The sequence below is a fragment of the Chroicocephalus ridibundus genome, chromosome Z, assembly GCF_963924245.1.
Source record: "Chroicocephalus ridibundus chromosome Z, bChrRid1.1, whole genome shotgun sequence".
Classification (NCBI taxonomy): domain Eukaryota; kingdom Metazoa; phylum Chordata; class Aves; order Charadriiformes; family Laridae; genus Chroicocephalus; species Chroicocephalus ridibundus.
In genome coordinates, this window is record NC_086316.1 from 86,886,241 (window position 1) to 86,902,851 (window position 16,611).

The 16,611-nt window shown below is 42.7% G+C and overlaps 2 protein-coding genes across 9 annotated transcripts in view; one reads left to right on the top strand and one right to left on the bottom strand.

Annotated features, from left to right (window-relative positions):
• ALPK2 (alpha kinase 2) overlaps positions 1-13,323 on the bottom strand; it is a 77,708-nt gene extending 64,385 nt beyond the window's left edge. The window contains exons 1-4 of the mRNA XM_063320556.1: positions 13,188-13,323; positions 12,389-12,423; positions 11,253-11,306; positions 526-2,217 (exon numbers count right to left, since the gene is read on the bottom strand). Coding sequence (XP_063176626.1) covers positions 526-1,881 — 1,356 coding nt within the window. The 5' untranslated portion in view covers positions 1,882-2,217; positions 11,253-11,306; positions 12,389-12,423; positions 13,188-13,323. The remainder of the gene's footprint in view (positions 1-525; positions 2,218-11,252; positions 11,307-12,388; positions 12,424-13,187) is intronic.
• The window catches only part of MALT1 (MALT1 paracaspase), a 34,035-nt gene continuing 30,705 nt past the window's right edge, over positions 13,282-16,611 (top strand). For all 8 annotated transcript variants that reach the window (XM_063320576.1, XM_063320577.1, XM_063320578.1 and 5 more), the window contains exons 1-2: positions 13,282-13,861; positions 15,618-15,784. In XM_063320576.1, coding sequence (XP_063176646.1) covers positions 13,410-13,861; positions 15,618-15,784 — 619 coding nt within the window. In that variant the 5' untranslated portion in view covers positions 13,282-13,409. The remainder of the gene's footprint in view (positions 13,862-15,617; positions 15,785-16,611) is intronic.

Genomic DNA, 16,611 nt, shown 5'->3' on the forward strand with positions numbered 1-16,611 from the left:
TTTATTTTTAAAAGCAAAGCTCCATTCACCTCTGTAACATGAACTCTCCGGATTAAACTCCCCTCCTTGTTATAAATTCAGAGAAAACCTCTGTTGATCTGTTTTAAATTTCTAGCACCATCAGTGGATGACAATTTTGTTCTTTGAATATAAACTGAAAAGAAAGTAGATCAAAACATTCTCCGCTCACAATAGGTATTTGAGAAACTTTCTAGGTTGAAAGAAACATTACTTTGTAAGACCTGTGCAACAGCCCACGTATCAGATTTCCCTATCCAGCTGTCCAGAGTCCCATTAGTGACTCTTACTATTGCCAGCCTCACTCTATAATTAGAACAGCTTATGGTTTATTTGGGCCTTTTTCAAAACCAGATTTCCTTCCCAGCCGTAGCTGTCATTCAGAAATACATGAATAGTACCTTTCAAAGTAATTTAAATTTTACATTATTTTGTGACAAATAGGAACAAAATGCTTTCAAATCAGTAGAGCAGTTCTTTCAATTAAATGATAAACGCTTTACTTACCCTGAGCGAGACGTGTTCATTTGGCACCTGATTTTGCTCAGACAGGCCCCAAGTCCTTTGCCTCTCCCAATGACAGTCTTTATCTGCCTCTTCTGTATGACACAAGCCAGCCTGCATTTGCAAGCTTTCTGTCTCCTCGGGGATCTGAGTTGAAACAACACCTTCCTGACTGGGAAACGAAGCACTGGATTCCCTAGCCTGTGCAGCAGTCTGGAAAGATTGTCCTATATTACTTACATATCTGCAAAGCTCTTTAGGGTTTAACAATTTTAAAAGGTTTCTTCTTAGACTTTCTGTTAAGGTACAGACAGCATGCCTTGCATTTTCCTCCGGCAAATTTCTTCCCCCCTCCTCTAGCAGCAAAGAGCTTTCACCCAGCAAGTCCTTGTCCGTACTGTTTTCTGTCACCGTCTCTGAAGCCTGATTTGTCAAAGAAGCACCTATGCCACTAGTAGCGGAGTCCACCTCGGCACGTACATTATCCTTGTTCTTTGATTTGTCAGTTGGGAAATCTGCAGCTGAGTGGCCACTTCCGTGATTTTCTTTTTCAGTTCTGTGATGGTCATTTTCAATGGCTGCAGAGGCAACAGGCACTTTGTTTTCTTTGTCTTTCAAATTGGAACTTTTATCTCGGTGCTGTCCAACAGTGAGAGTCATCTCTGTCTGCAAAGTTGACTGGCTGTACATAGAGGGGTCTCTCCTTACATTTACTCCTTCGAATTTTGAGTGATGACCACAGAAGCCAATGGTGGTATCCATAGGCGTAGTGTTATCTGACACTTGGAACAGACAAGGCATTTCACTGAGGAAGTAAGCACACCCATCACAATCCTTACTCAGTTTTAAATCATCTTCATCATCACTTTCTAATAAAAATTGTAATTTCTTTTTCCAGATTTCATTTTCATGCACTGTCAGCACATCTGAACATTCAAAATACTCTAGGTCATCATCAGAAAAGTCATCACTTACACTTGAAATTTTCTCTGCATAAATCTCCAGAATGGTGGCAGAATTTTCAGAATCATCCTTTATAAAATGATTGTGATTTATTATGGGAGTATCTGCCTGATCACTGAACATGGTATTCATATTTAGAGGTCTACTGAGCCCACTCTTTTTACATGCCTGGACATCTGCCAGATACTGGCCAGATACAGGGTCTTCCGTGTTAAGGCAACAGTTGTCTGTGTGATAAGTGATTACATTTGAAGGGTGGGAATGCACCTGTCCGCTGCAGTATTGCTCTGCTTTTCCAGCAGTGACACTGACCATACTGTTAAAATGAATTAGGTCATCACCATTCTCTGAAAAATTCCTTAGGCAGGAAATATTTTCCTGAGTTTTTACATCCATGTTCTCTTCCCTGTTAGGCAAGTGTTTGTTGAATTTCTCAGACGGGGACAATACTGATGCTTTTCTGACCTTCTCAATCAGTAAACCACTGAATCTGGTGAAATTAAGGTGGGGTCACCCTCACAGGGGTAACTCTTGTGCTGTGCAAAATTTTTCTCGTTCTTCTCATTTCACCCTGAAGTTTCCCACACTGTCATTTAGGTCAGTGACAAATTCTGGGGAAGTTTTGTTTTTTATATCTGATTTCAGTTCAACAAAGGTTGAATGCCAGGTCATTCTAGCTGTCAAACTGTTTCCAAGTACTGCCCAATAAAGCGCAGATCTCGCTCTGTGCACCTGCAAATAAAAGAAACACAAAGTTTAAAATTACTTCAAAATAGGTATACATATTTTCTAAAAGGTGGTCAATTGACACATAGTTGGAGGATTTAAAAAAAAGATAAATCATTATTTAAAAGTCAAGACCAAACATTCAGCAGTAACTATAACCCAGCTATCTATGCAATGGCACTTAAAGGCAACACATTGTAACTGTCTGGAGGGATTTGTGCTAGGAAAACAAATTCTAAAGCATGTCTGCACATACAAGGAGCAGCACAAAACAGGCTTTAGCACATGTCGTTTAGACATTTCTAAACACAAACAGTAATCTGCAAACAATGTAAGTTTTCACATGTGCATGGTACCAAGTACCTGCTATTTTGGTAGTCACATTGGCACAACAGTAGGCCATTCCTTGAATTGGCATCATAGGGACATAAATTCTAAAATCTGTTTGTAGAAATACCTGGAACAATGAATCTGGTTAGATTTTACAGGGCTATTTCTGTTTAAAGCAATTCTGTGTATGTTGGCTTGATGTCTGTAATTTCTGTGGTGAGAGAACAATGAAACGAGGCTGGTTAGCTTCAATTTCCTGTTCATGTCGAGTCTTACTTTCAAACAGCTGTGCAGTAGCAAAATGGTATGGCAATGCAGAGTTTACGTAAGAACAAAGTGAAATACACCACTTCCATTAGCTGAATCCAAATAAATATGGAATCGTGTCTCTCTTTTTGTAAAAAAAACTTGTTTCCTAAGCATCCCCAAATCTTAGGATTTTAGATACCCGAGATATTTTTGTATACTACTAGGAGGCACTCTGGGTCATTCTTCACCACAGAGTACCCACACTCATCACAGCAGGACTCTTCCACCATCCAGGGATCCACTCATCAGGGAAAGTAGTGTAGCAGAACTGAGTTTCAAGTAAATTTGACCCCATGAAGGATGCCAGACTAAAAGCTCTGAAAAATAGTGACCTATTTTTATTCACAGAATTGGTATGACATGAAGAACAGCAGGAAAAGCTTTCTTGCCATCCTGCTAATCTGATGAAGCAATTTAAAGACCCCTCTATTCATTCTCCTTTTCCTTCTCTCTGCTTCTCCCATTGTGACCTTTTTCAGCTTATGTCTCTCTCCTGGCTGCACGATCACCAGCCACTAGCCCCCAAACACAGCAACCTTTCCCAGCGCCCTTTCAAGCACTCCATAGCGCTCTATCTGCTCTCTGCAGGGCCACAAGCAGAGCAGTCATTGTGCCTGTCAGCACCCAGCTTCATGTCAGTCCACTGCAGACACTGATCAAAGTCAGTTAGTAAGAAAATACGTGGAAGCCAGATTAGAGCTTAATGGCTAAATAGCAAGGGGTTTGCATGGCTTGCTTGGAATCTGCCTCTCGTGTAAAGAGCATAAAGCAGCTAGATATATTTTAATTTCCTTCAGGCAAACCCCACCACAGACACCTTTTCCACAGAGTTACCTGTGAGGCAAAAAGAAGGAAGAGAAGGTGGTTAATGGGAAGGATACTAGAAGGGACAACGTTAGGCTGTGTAACAAAGGAGTGTAGAGGAACAGCTGCTGGGGCAACCAGACCAGCACCCTCTCCCAGCACACAACATATATGTGTGTTGTATACACGCATGTATGTACCTACCGAGTGCACGTGCTCTGCCTCACTGGTTGGACTTGTGGCATGGAGCTGCAGCAGCCTTGCTGTAAGGCTGCTGGCCTCTGCACCTCCCAACGGGCAACCCAGGTCAGCACAGGGCCTTTGGAGTGCATGAAGGCAGGAGACGGAGAGGAGAGCTCAGTATTTGCGGTACAAAAAGAAGGGGGAGCGGGAGGAGGCAGTGAAAAGGCAGCAAAGATGCGACATGTTTTGTCAATTCAGTCTTGGAATACATTGGCAAAGGCCCAGCACACACAGAGGTGGATGCCAATGGGAAAGAACGGTTTGAAGAGCAAGCCTGATGTGCCACAAAGGTGTACTGTCAGCTAGGAGGTGTAGCTGGGAAGTTGCCAGAAGATGACAAAATAGCTTTGCAGCAGTGCAAACCAGCCTGGTCAGAGTGGCTGAACTAGAGATGCTTGGCAGCGTGAAACGAAGAGGGGAAACATGCGCCGCTGTACAGTGCTGCTGATGTACAGAAGGTTTCAGGTTATCCACACAGGAGGTACAGGGCAGGAAGCTGGTGTGCAGGCTTCCTCACACTACCACCTTTCAGCCTGAGAAGCAGCCTCATTCAAATATGCTCATAATATGGACTTCTCTGCTGCAGATAACAAGAGGAGGACAACGAGTGCATATTGTAGTGGTTTTAAATAACGGGGACACCTGTTGACTGGCCCTAGGCCAATACTCTACACTTGCTTCACGCAGGCCTTTGAACTACAATCTAGGCCATGCATGCAACAACAGCCCAGAGAAAAACAGGCATCAGATCCCATTATTTTCAGCCTTTCAGATCCCTGATCACATTTTGCTTACCATTTCAACTCTAAGAAATATAAATATTTAACAGAAAAAAATGGAGCAGTAGAGATTACTCTCTTTGTTATCCATTTTATTACATGTCGATGGAATTACCCCCCAGCATTCACCCATCTCCTCTTAAATATCAATTTGCCTAATGCTCCCTCTGTTGCATTCTTTCAAATCTGCTTTCATCTTCACTTTTCAGAAGACCAGATGCCTCTCTTCTCTTTTTTGGAGGCTATAAGTTATTCTAAAAGCATGGTAATTTTCCCAGCTAAAGAGAGATTTGGCAACATTTTTTTAATGCAGATTGACTCATGAATACTCCTTACTAAAGCAATTGTACTATACAGTTACCATTATCTTAGTTCAGCTGCATTTTGACATCGAGGGGAAAAGAGATGTCAGATTTCTCAGTATGAAAATTAGATTAGATTGCTGTGCATTTTGTCAGATCCAACAATGGAAATTAAAGCAAAATAATTTTCCATGAGGAAAACTGCAATAAATGCTGGTTTTCCACCCAAGATAGAGAGACGTTATTGTTTTAAAATCTGGGGAGAAAACAGAAGATATAGATAAAACCATCATTTCAATTATTGAATTTAGATAGAAAATGGAAAGAGAATTGTCAGTATAGTACCCTCCCAGCTCCTCAGAAAACTTTTGACAGAAGATGCATAAAGAAATTCACTGAGGGAAGATGAATGGGAGATCAGCTATTTACCATCAGCTATTGACTAGTAACCTGAAAATAAACTCAATTTCTAATAAACTGGGTTTTGAACATTTGGTGCAGAGAAGACAAGAGAACATTTAAATGTGTAAAGGTGTTCTGGCTGCTTGCCTCAAGTCTTGCTCTGGAAACCAGTGATGCTACTTGGTGAATCAGGTACTAGCTAATGACAGAAGGACAGTGAAGCACAGAGATTAACACCACCAGGTTCTAGCAGGTAATGGTAAGAAAGGTGCCTATTTTAGTTCTCTAACTATCTGGAATCACATTTTCCATCTCTTACTTATCAAAACAATGGTGATTGCTGGAGAATTTTATGGTACCCCTTGAGGTGAATTAAACACACTTTTGTGTTTAAATAAAAAATAAAAATAAGAAAAAGAACAATGTATTGGGCAGTCCTACAGCTATAAATGGTTCTACAAGGGTCTGCAAAGACCATCAGGAGCCCGTTCCTGACACAGACCTGCACAGCACCATCCCATGAGCGGCTGTATGGGCTCCACAGCCTGGCCCTGGGTCCATCCCCAGCCCAGCTCTGCTGCCCAGAGGTGGCCCCTGAGCACTCACAGTGCAGGATGGCTACAAGACAATACCCTGCCTGTTTCTTATCACCAAGGGAAACTTCATTCCCTTACACGGAGTAGTTTGGTCTCTGGAATTCCTGCTCCCAGACCACTTAACCCCTTCTGCAGCTGGGCCTTCTTGCCCTCCATGACAGATCACTCCTCAGTCACAAATTACCACTGCTGAGCAGCTACAATTTGAATTTCCCCTTCACTATCCCTGGATATGTTGGCTTTCCCCCTTCCCCTTTCTCCAGCCACCACTCAGGTCTCTTCCCTTTCCCACAAGGAAAGCCATTTAAGGTCTGTGTTGCCTAAGCTTAATTTCCTAGGAAGCAAGGATAAGGGAAAACAAAGCTGGCAGCAGCATGAAAACAGTAACCTGAGAACTGTGGCTGGATATCATTTAGAAGAAATACAGAATTGATGAAAGCCTGGAATGGTCCGATCAACAAGGCAGCAAAGGGCAGTAAAGATATTTGTAGATGCTTCACCAAAATCCTTTTATGGCAGGAAATAATCAAAGTGCTTGTGAAAAACAATCAGTTTCAAATAATATTATGCAAATGAATGGGTAGAAAAAGCATCAAAATGGCTAAAATAATCACACAACATTTCTCTAAGGAAAATACGTAAAACAAATTCACCTAAATTTTCAGAAAAAAAATGCTTTTGTTATTGAAAATTCATACTTTGTCATAATTCCATCTTGGTTTTGAAAAACTTATTCATAGTGAAAAAATTGTCTGAAATTCCAGTTCTCATGTCAGCAAAAAGTTTTTTAACTGACAAAAATATACAAATCTGATTAAACTTAAAAAGTGGCCATTAATTTTCCTCTCTTACATCACTTTTTTTTCCTACTTTATTTAGTTACAACCAAAATGGAAACCTTCCTTTGTAAGCAATTTCACATTCACAGAAGTTATTTCTACAGAAAGCTTACGTATTTTACAAGCTTAGGAGGTAATAGTGTCTTTCTGTGAGGTTCATTTCCTATGCAGTCAGTGGAAAAAATTCCCTTTCCTACCTCTCTGAAGATCTTTTCTCTTACGTACTATGTATTCATCATGTAATCTCTGTTCTCTGTATACCCCTACTCAGCTCACACCCTTATTCAACGGGATTTATTCCTATCTTTCAGAGGCACTTCCTCCTCCCTCTCTTTCACAGGACCTGTCAGTCTATACCCACTTACTGTCTCTCTCCTTATCGTTGCCACACAAGCCTGTGGGGCAGGGACCATTCTGGTATTCACATGCTGCCGGGCACAATGGCCACCTGATCTATGCCTAAACCTTGTATAGTTCTGCAGTACAATTAATCTATCTAAACATGCTCTGACAACCCAAGCATTGTCTAGGTACGTTAAAAGCTCCACATCAGTGCAGAAATACCCCCATATGGCTGTACATATTCTGCACATGCCCCGCTTTACACCCACGGCAGTGCAAAGGAGTGGGAAAGAAGAACCTGCATTGGCCCACGCAAAGGGTTATCTTAGCTAAACACACAGGAGGAATGAAACTGATAATCCTCCTATGTTTCCTATTAAGAAATATCCTTCCATCAACTAATATTTTGGTCTCTTTATACCAAGTTCACACTGGGTCTGGGACACCTGAAAACACAAGAAAAACAGATAGCTACATAAATAATGTCTGTTTGTAATAGCCTTAGATCACACACACCACGTCTTCAGTAACTAATCTGCCGTTGTCCAATTTGTGGGGCCACAAAAAATCTGGTCAAGGATTAACTTTCATTGAACTTCTACACACAAACCTACATAGAGGAAAGCACAATCTTTCTCCTTTGTACATATGTGTATATGAGGAGGATGTGGATCCATGTATAATACAGTCTACTCACCTATTCTTTTAACACTTCTCCATCAGAATGATCTTGTTTAGAAAATCAGTGGAGAATTTGCTTACGTGCTTCATTGCTTATTCTGAGATACTTCGTCTGAGACAACAAACTCCCCAAATGCCAGCAGTTTCCTACTATCACCTCCATTCCATAGACCAAACTTTGGGATCTGGATTTGCCCTTTTGAAAAACAATTATTATCCCCTAGACTATGCTACTAAACTTTAAACTTATCAATAGCTCCTTCTCAACGTGCCTTGGCATATTATATACATTTTCATACATCCCTTTATAGAGATGTTATATTGGCGGGTAGCTCAACCACAAAGGAAGCTGGTGGATATAATTAGACCTCATTTAAGATAAACATGAAAAATCTCCAAACCAAAACACTAATAACCACAAAACCTTTCTTTATGATGAACATAAATGATCATATACTATGCAGATCCAATCAGAAAGCTAGCTGGTATGGACAGCAGGATGTTATAAATATTATATCGATTAAAGGGAGAAAAAGCAGCAAAAGCAGAACAGAAACAACAAAAAAAAAGGCAGAAAGGAATCTCCACCAACCACACGATCCCAAGAAAAATTTAAAAGGGGCAGTGTCTAAAAGGTGGGACTAGATGGAACTCTCCACTACCTGGATCTGTATCCATGCCCCTGCCTCACGCTGGCACCATGTTGGAAGGCGTGCTGCACACACTGCTTTTTTCTTGCCCTGATTTGGCACAGACAGAACACACGAGCACGTGGGATATAACGAAGTCCTGCCACAGCCTGGCCAGGCCCTCAGTCTGCGTGACCAAGGACTGAGGCAATGCTGAGGAATGCAAAGGTGCTTTAGTCTAGATACAAACAGGAAATTTTGGGATGAAGTGCTGGCCACAAGATACTTATACATGTGATTATTGATTTCTATACTGCTCAGGGAAACAGGACTTTATATGCATCTCTGTCAATAAACATGACTGCACTGTTTAAGATTAGGCATGAAAAGCCACATACCACAGACAGATCATAGCAATTCCTAGAATACGTATATGAGAACTGAAAGAATAACATTTACTGCAATAGCTTGCAGAGCAAACAACTTGCAGGAGCAAACGTAGCTTAAAATGAAAGATTACTGCTAACAAAGCTTGGGTTTTTATGACCCCAGGTTTTGAATTGCTTGTGTTTTTATGACTGACTCTCGGATTTCAGAGATACAAAGACATCACAGGCCTAATCACCCAAATAACGTTACAGATCCTTTCCAGAACAACCAACTATAGCACCGCATGTATAATGTATATCCTGTCATCCAGTCATCTGCGAAACTTTAGGGTCCTGCTCAAATACAGTTACGTTCCAAGGTTAATGCTAATTCCCTTTCCATTCTCCCTGGAAATATTTCTCAAATACTTCTTAGCTTTCTTGCAAAGAGTGTGCATGCCGTTTGTATAGCTGTGAGGTTCCTCTAAGAAATCAATAGCTATATTCCATCCACTCCCCATTCCCAGCTTGCCAACTGTTTTGTGTTTGGGAATACACACATTTTTTTCACTTCCTCATCCAGGGCATCTCTCAACAGAATTTTTTTAGCAAATTCCCTAGTTTAGTATCTTTCTTCTTCCAAAACAAAACAAAACAAAACATAGACTCTTCCTGTTATGTAATAAATACATTACACACCAATTTAGATTTCTTAAATGAGGTATTATATTCCCTGTATGGAAATACATACAATATATTTATATTTACAATCAGAAACATAAAACTTTTCTTTCCAAATAGGCTGCCATACATGTTTTGCCATATTTGAATGCTTATTTTCATATTCTCTTTATAAACTCTTCCTTTAACAGAAATCAAAGCTTTTATTAAAAGATTTCCTCTAAAAGTTTTATCAACATGGGCACGTTTCCATGAATCTTTTTTTTTTCCCTGTGCATCCATCAGTACTGATGGAATCAAATTCCACATGAAATTTCTGAGCCACTTTCCTCCACTCCTATACAAGCTTTCCAAAGTGATTGTGCCAGACAGCCATAAAAACATTTTCCGAAAGTGTTGTGATCATGCCTGCATACTTAAATGTTGTTAACTTGTAAAAGTTAAAATCTCCAAGACAACAGAAACTGGAATTCTGTAATTCAATTATAACTTTGTGAACTCTATTCACAATAGGGCTCTAGTAAGTATTTATACAGCAGATTGCTTACTATAGAGTCTAACATTTGATGGGGTAAGAGTAGTGAGAACCCGTGAATGTAAGGATTTACAATGACTGCATTTTCTGTTTGTTTCTGTATCTCACAGCAGTTCTGCCTGACTTACTTCTGTCTGGACCACAAACAATAATTATAAACATATTTTTCTTCTATAGCTCCTTCAAGACACTGCAATCAAATCCAACATTTAAAGCAGCACACTTGTCAAAGAGCATGTAATGTCAGAAACCAAAGTACCAAAATACTGTATTATCTAAACCATTTATCATATATCTATTGTATTAACAAGGTTTGGATAAAAAAAAACATCAGTGAAGTTTTGGCTGTTCAAAAAGCAAATGACTGGAAAATATGTCCTTGCCAAATATAGTGTGGTATATTGTGTTTCTTCAACTTCTGACATCTGAGGCTTTTTGACAACTTTTACATTAGTGTACTACCCATTGTAAACAGCAGCACAGTATAAAGAAAACACCACAACTATAATTCATTGGCTAAATGTAAGAAGAATAAATGACTAGCTCTGTGTATCTCTAACAAAGACCTTAATATAGAGTAATTAAAATAAGCAATAACAGCACAACTCTTAACACCGATCTGTCTTAATCTATTTTTAACATCTGTCGAGCATCTGACACTGTCAGCATGAGCAATTCATGCAGCCTGATAATCATCTACATGCTACCAAGTGACCAGATTTTTCTCAGGAATGGAGGAAATTTTTATCTAATGAGTATTACGCTACGCAATATATATTTAGAAAGAATGAAATACATATTTCAGGATACCTAGTGTCACAGGTTCTTTAGAGAAGGAAGTTTGCTTTGGTATGATTCTTGCAATTTTGTTTGTCTTGCTGAAAGTCAATACAAAGAGTACCAGAGTGTAATTTCAGAAACATATAGCAGAATTCTAAGTACATCATGTGTATAAAAAAAATTCTATCAAAATGAGCAAAAATTACTATAGCTTAGCAGAAGCAAATAACAAATCATATTTCCTGTTCAATTATCGTATAAATCACTATATTCATGTAGTGCATTAAAAATAAAGTAACTTCCTCCTCTTCGTTCATTTATCTTTATGATACACGTTCTATTTGCACACAGGAAAAAAAGTAGGCAAGTAATTTTAAAAGTATAAACAATTTGACCTCTCAAACCATAAATGCACACTTACCCTTGACTGCTCTTTCTTTAAGTTCTAGAAGTGGGCCAGGCCTGTGGTTTGACTCTGTGTTACAAGACAAAAGAGATTTAATTTACGCATGTTGTTTCAGAGCTGAGAAGCTAGCTGCAAGCTTTAGTGCTGTTTTGCTAGTGTGACCTTAGTATAGTGAGTCTGATCAGAGAACAGTTTGACTTTTAAGAGAGACTATTTCATTACATGCAGCAGATGGCTCTTCCTGGGAAAACCTCAGCCAGACAGAGCAAGACAGAGAGAGAGAGTTGGCAGCGACAAAAGGGTACACCCTACTTCCATAGAAGTCCACAGGAATTTCCTCATGGCCTTGAGAGAGAGGAAGTGTTGGCCTTAGCTTTTCATAATAAAGCACGGGGTTGTTTTTTAAAGCACATGCTTAAGTGTGCTTAACTGCTTTGACTGGCACGTTGGGAATTTTTTACTTGCTTGAACTTAAGCACACAAAAGTTCTGCCGAACATGAGAAAATCTGCAATCCCTAACAAGTAGGTTGAGGAAACCGAAGGTAGACAGTGAACTTTCAACAATCATTACATAAAAATTCACCTAACAATTCACATTCCTCAAAGCCAAATAAGTGAATCCTGGAGAAAGTATTCCCACTCCTGTTACCCAGAAGCTGAGTCTCAAACAGGAGGAACTTGAATGAACTACACAAACTGCTCTGAGCTCAAGCAATCTAGAAAAGGCTGAAAAGCAAGTTTTGTGCCAAGTTTTGAGCATTTTGCTAAAGCACAGCTAAAACTGGTTATGAGATACCATGGTGCTAAATACTTCTTGCTCCCAGTGTTATCTAGACCCAGATAGGAAACTGGTGTGTTCAGCAACAAAAATAGCACCTACAACCACCCTCATTCAGAAATAGCAGCAGGGATATCTATGTTTTATGTAATAGCCTAATAGTCAAAATAATCCCCAAAAGAAATGAGAGACCAGGATTTAAAGCCATATTCAACCTGAGGCAATTTAACCATTTGACGCTGTAGGAAGACACCCAACAAGCACAGACCATAGGCTGAGGTGGGTGAAAGGCAACTGCCTGATTTTCTAGCAGCTGTCATACATAGCTGTGGATAACTACATATCATCAGCAAGCCAAATTCACTGTCTTACCTGTATTCGTTTTGCCATGCAGATTGGTTTTCCACCTAAACCAGGAGAAATAAACTATTGGTTAACAATGCAGGAAAAAGCCACTCAGTGCAATTTCTTCAAGCTAAGTCTAATTAAATTCAGAGATGCTTGACCCCAGAGGAGTCAGGAGAGCTACTATACCGTCATTGCTCTGCAGGCAGATGCATACCTCCAAGCAGATGTAAGCCTGACGAGAGCAATGCAACTCATGAGACAGACTCTGCTGAACACCAACAGTTATTAGCTTGGTCTGAATGCAGCCACCGCACTTCCAGCTTGTTTGCTAGGAAAGTGAGGCAAGCTTGCAGTCACATGAAAAAATACTGCAGAAATACAGGCAGCCACATTTGAATGCTTGATCACTGATTAAAAATTTTTAAAGTAAAATTACTTAGAAAGTTTTAAAGTAAAATTACTTTCTAAGGCACCTTCGGTCCACTTTGAGCAAGTTGTAATTACAGAGAGATGAGAATTCCTCTTACATCATCACCACACTCATCTGTCCATTAGTGGTGATGGAGAAGCAGTCATGGAAGCATCTCTGCTTAGGAGAGTCTGAAGACACAAGCAGTGCCTCCTCTCCCTTGCTAAAAGACATGTAAGGCACCTGATCCCTTAAGCTGGGCACTTGCTTGTCTGTGAACTGACAGCAGAGTGGGGGGAAAGGATGTATCGCAGAGAAGAGCCCATGGCTGTAGGTAGGTAAAGCTGTTTCTCCTCAAAAAAAGACCCCTGCCCTCAGTATTGTATGATTGTGGCCTGGTTAACCCCCACTCACAGGAGAGCTGCTCCCGGCTCTCCGGCGATGTATGGCCTCCTCAGCGCTACCTGCCCACACCGGCAGGTCTCCCCCTCACACGCTCCACTTTCCCCGCTTCAAAACGTGTAAAACAAACCCCTGACCGGTTCTCTCACGCTCTCAGCAGCGCCGGAGCGCGCACTCCCGGGACGCGAGAACACCTTCCCCTTCCGAAGGGACAGTGCCCTCTCGGGCACGGACATGGCGAGCGTCCCCTCGGGGAAGGGCGGGAAGCCGCATCACGCGCCAGCCAACCACCCTGCTGCACCTCAGGCGCGCGCTGCGCCCGGCCATGCCCCGCCCCGCCCCGCCCGAGGCGCGCCGCACTGGGCACCGCCGGGCCGGGCCGGGCTTGAGGCCTGCCGCACCGGGCCGTGCCTCGCCGCGCCTCAGGTGCTCCGCCGCGGCTGCGCTCGGCGCGTCCTTCCGGGCGGGAGCGCCGCCCCGGGCGGCCCGATAACTCGCAGCCGCTGGGGAGGCAGGAGCGGGGCGATGTCGGAGCCGGTGCGGAGCGCGCCGGGGTCCCTGCCCCTCAGCCGCCTGGCGGAGCCGCTGCTCCGGAGGCTCAGCGAGCTGCTGGACCGAGCGGTGCCTGGCAAGGGCTGGCGGGACCTGGCGCAGCGAGCGGGGAGCCGCGGCAGGGTCCGGCTGAGGTGAGGGCGGCCTGCGGGGCGGCGGGAGGGCCCCGGCGGGACGGGCTCCTACGGCGGGACGGCCGCGGGGCTGAGCGGGGGCGGCCCCGGGCGGCGGGGCCGGGCTGAGGCCATGGTGCCGCCGCCGGTGGGGGAGCGGCCGCGGGGTCCCTCCCGGGGCCTGCCCGAGGCCGCGGTCCGCGCACCCGTGGGGGAAGGTAGAGGCGCCGTGAGGGATGGGGCCCACCAGCGGCACCCCGAAGCCGGCGGCGGGGCAGCGACGGTGAGGCAGTTGTGGGTTCCCCTTTGCTTTGCAGCTCCCGGGTAAGTTTGTGCTGGAGTGGAGAACAGCTGAGCACCGTGCTGGTTTTGCTACTGCTTCTCCCTGAACCCCACATGACCCAGCCTGCACTGGCGACACCGTCCATCCCTTCCTGCAAACCCGCGCCTTGCTGGTACAAAGAAGGGAGCATCCATCCCCAACTGAAGCCCCTGCGCTGGGCAGATGGGACCAAGGACGTGTATCCCGACCCTGGGAGATGTTTGCTGAGTCCCACACGAGGGCTCCCAGTGAAGAAGCAACAGGGCGCAAGTCCTGTGGTGTTTTGCTTTGCCACCGCTGCAGTTGGAAAGCATTCCCTTGTAGCTCACCTGGCTTTCCTCAGCACAAAGCTAGCCAACTGCCTGCCCTGGACAGGGAACATGGAAAATGATTGTTGACTGTTCCCTGTAGCTCCTCTTGTCTGCATTAGGGTAAACACTTTTGTTTTCTTCAGCTCTTTCTGCCTGGGTCCAATTCTCTAGATCGCTTCCTGATCACTTCACTTCCTGTGGCTTTTCAAGGTTTTGCTTAGAGGGTAGTATCTCAAAAAATGAGGCTTTTCAAGTGTAGCACGGAACGCGCATCATGAAGATGTGTTCTTTCTCTATTATGGTTGTATTTATTAATATAGGGAAATAAAACCTGAGGACTACAATGTGACCCCTCTGTAGGCCCTCTTGCTATGTTTGCTTCTCTGTATTATCCGGTAAAACACTATGAAAGTCTACATGATAAGCGAAAATATCTTGCCTCCAGGTTTGCATGGCACTGTGATTTAATGCAAGAAACATTGTTGAATCTTTTGTAGTAGGAATACATAAACTTGCACTCCCTTTCCATAGCTGTATTCATTTCCTTGTTATCTGTGTTATTTTAATCGGCTGTGATTGAAAGCCCATGAAGACTTAACACTAAAATTTCAAACTATGCATGTTTATACCTGGAGATGAACGTATTGGAACAGTTAACTGCACTGTGACCGTAGATGTGTGTATCAGTTAACCTGCAGCAGTTGCTTGTTTTAACAAGTACTCTGAAAATCAAAGTCTTCCTGGACTTTCAAGTTAGATTCTGACTCACTCTTTACCGCTTCTGAATTAGACACATGAAAATGAAAGGTGCTGTACTTGCTTTTCTGCTGAGACTTTAAAAAATTAAAATTAGATTTCTTAATACATTTGGCCAGAATCGTTAGGTACAAGCATCTCTTGTTTTGTAGCATGCAACTCACTTATACCACTTTCTGTCTGTAGAGAAGTCGCTGTATAACTTCTGAACTCCTGAAACTTGAGGGAAATACTGCAAATATGTCCAAATCAGCTAGGAATTTCCCGTCTCTGGGGTTGGGTTTTTTCAATCTTTTTGTTTGTCTACAAGTAATTTTTAACTCTGCTCCTTTCTGAGGAAGAAGGGCTAAGAAGATCTATGCCATGTCTTTCTCATATTATTTTGTAGCCCTCTGGATTTAGAACAGTGTTCCCTCAAAGTGCTGGAGCCAGAAGGAAGTCCCAGCTGGAGTCTCCTGAAACTCCTGGGAGATCGGGGTTGCACTGTGGTGGAGCTTGTGGAGTTCTTGCAGGCCCTGGAGCATACGGAGGCTCTCCAGTGTCTCAGCCATTCAGGTCAGTTCTGGTTTGTACTTTGACTGCAACTCTGTGTTTTACACTGGAAGCGCTGGAGTATTTGTTTTCTACGGTAAGAAAAAGCATCTAGTGATTGGTATCCATATGATTACCATAGTAATTGTCTCTGAGATTAAAAGTAAGCTAAGTAGATAAGCAGGCTTAACACAGTGTTGTTGTAGATTTGGACTTGGCTGCATGGGTATGACAGGTGCTGACTTGGGTTCTGTGTCAAGCTATGCCTTTGGGAGATGCTTATTGAACTGAAATGGTTGAATTAGAAAGACAAGTAGTGTTGCCAGCCATCTGTTCAGGGTACGGGTTTTATTGACTGCATTTCATAGCTTACCCTAATTGAAGGGGAAGGGTCCAATTAGTGCCAGTTCTGGTGCATATTGGATCCAGTGTGACTTGCTAATTGGACAGAAAAACAGACTAGCTTAAGATAGAACTAGATTGTTCGCTGCTAACACATACAGCATGCTTCTTTGCAAAAGGTCTAGAAGTGGGGCAATGCAAGGAATTCAAGGGTAAAGCCAGGGCCCTTTTTTACATCCTCCTCCCTCAGGATGTGGTGATATTCAGCCTAGTAGGAAGTCACAAAAGCTTCTCTTCAGAGCAGGGAGTGGAAATGAGACTAGCAAGCTCCTTGCCTTGCCATACTGATAGGTGTCCTGTTCTTTGGGCAGTCTGAGAAAAGAAGCCATGGGCTGAGAACCATTGTTAAGACAACTTTGGAATTTTTCAAGTAGATTATAGTAATGCTTTGCAGCTGTTTCATCTAGTTAAGGAGTTAAGGCTGCTGCTTCTTACAGTGCTAGGAGGAT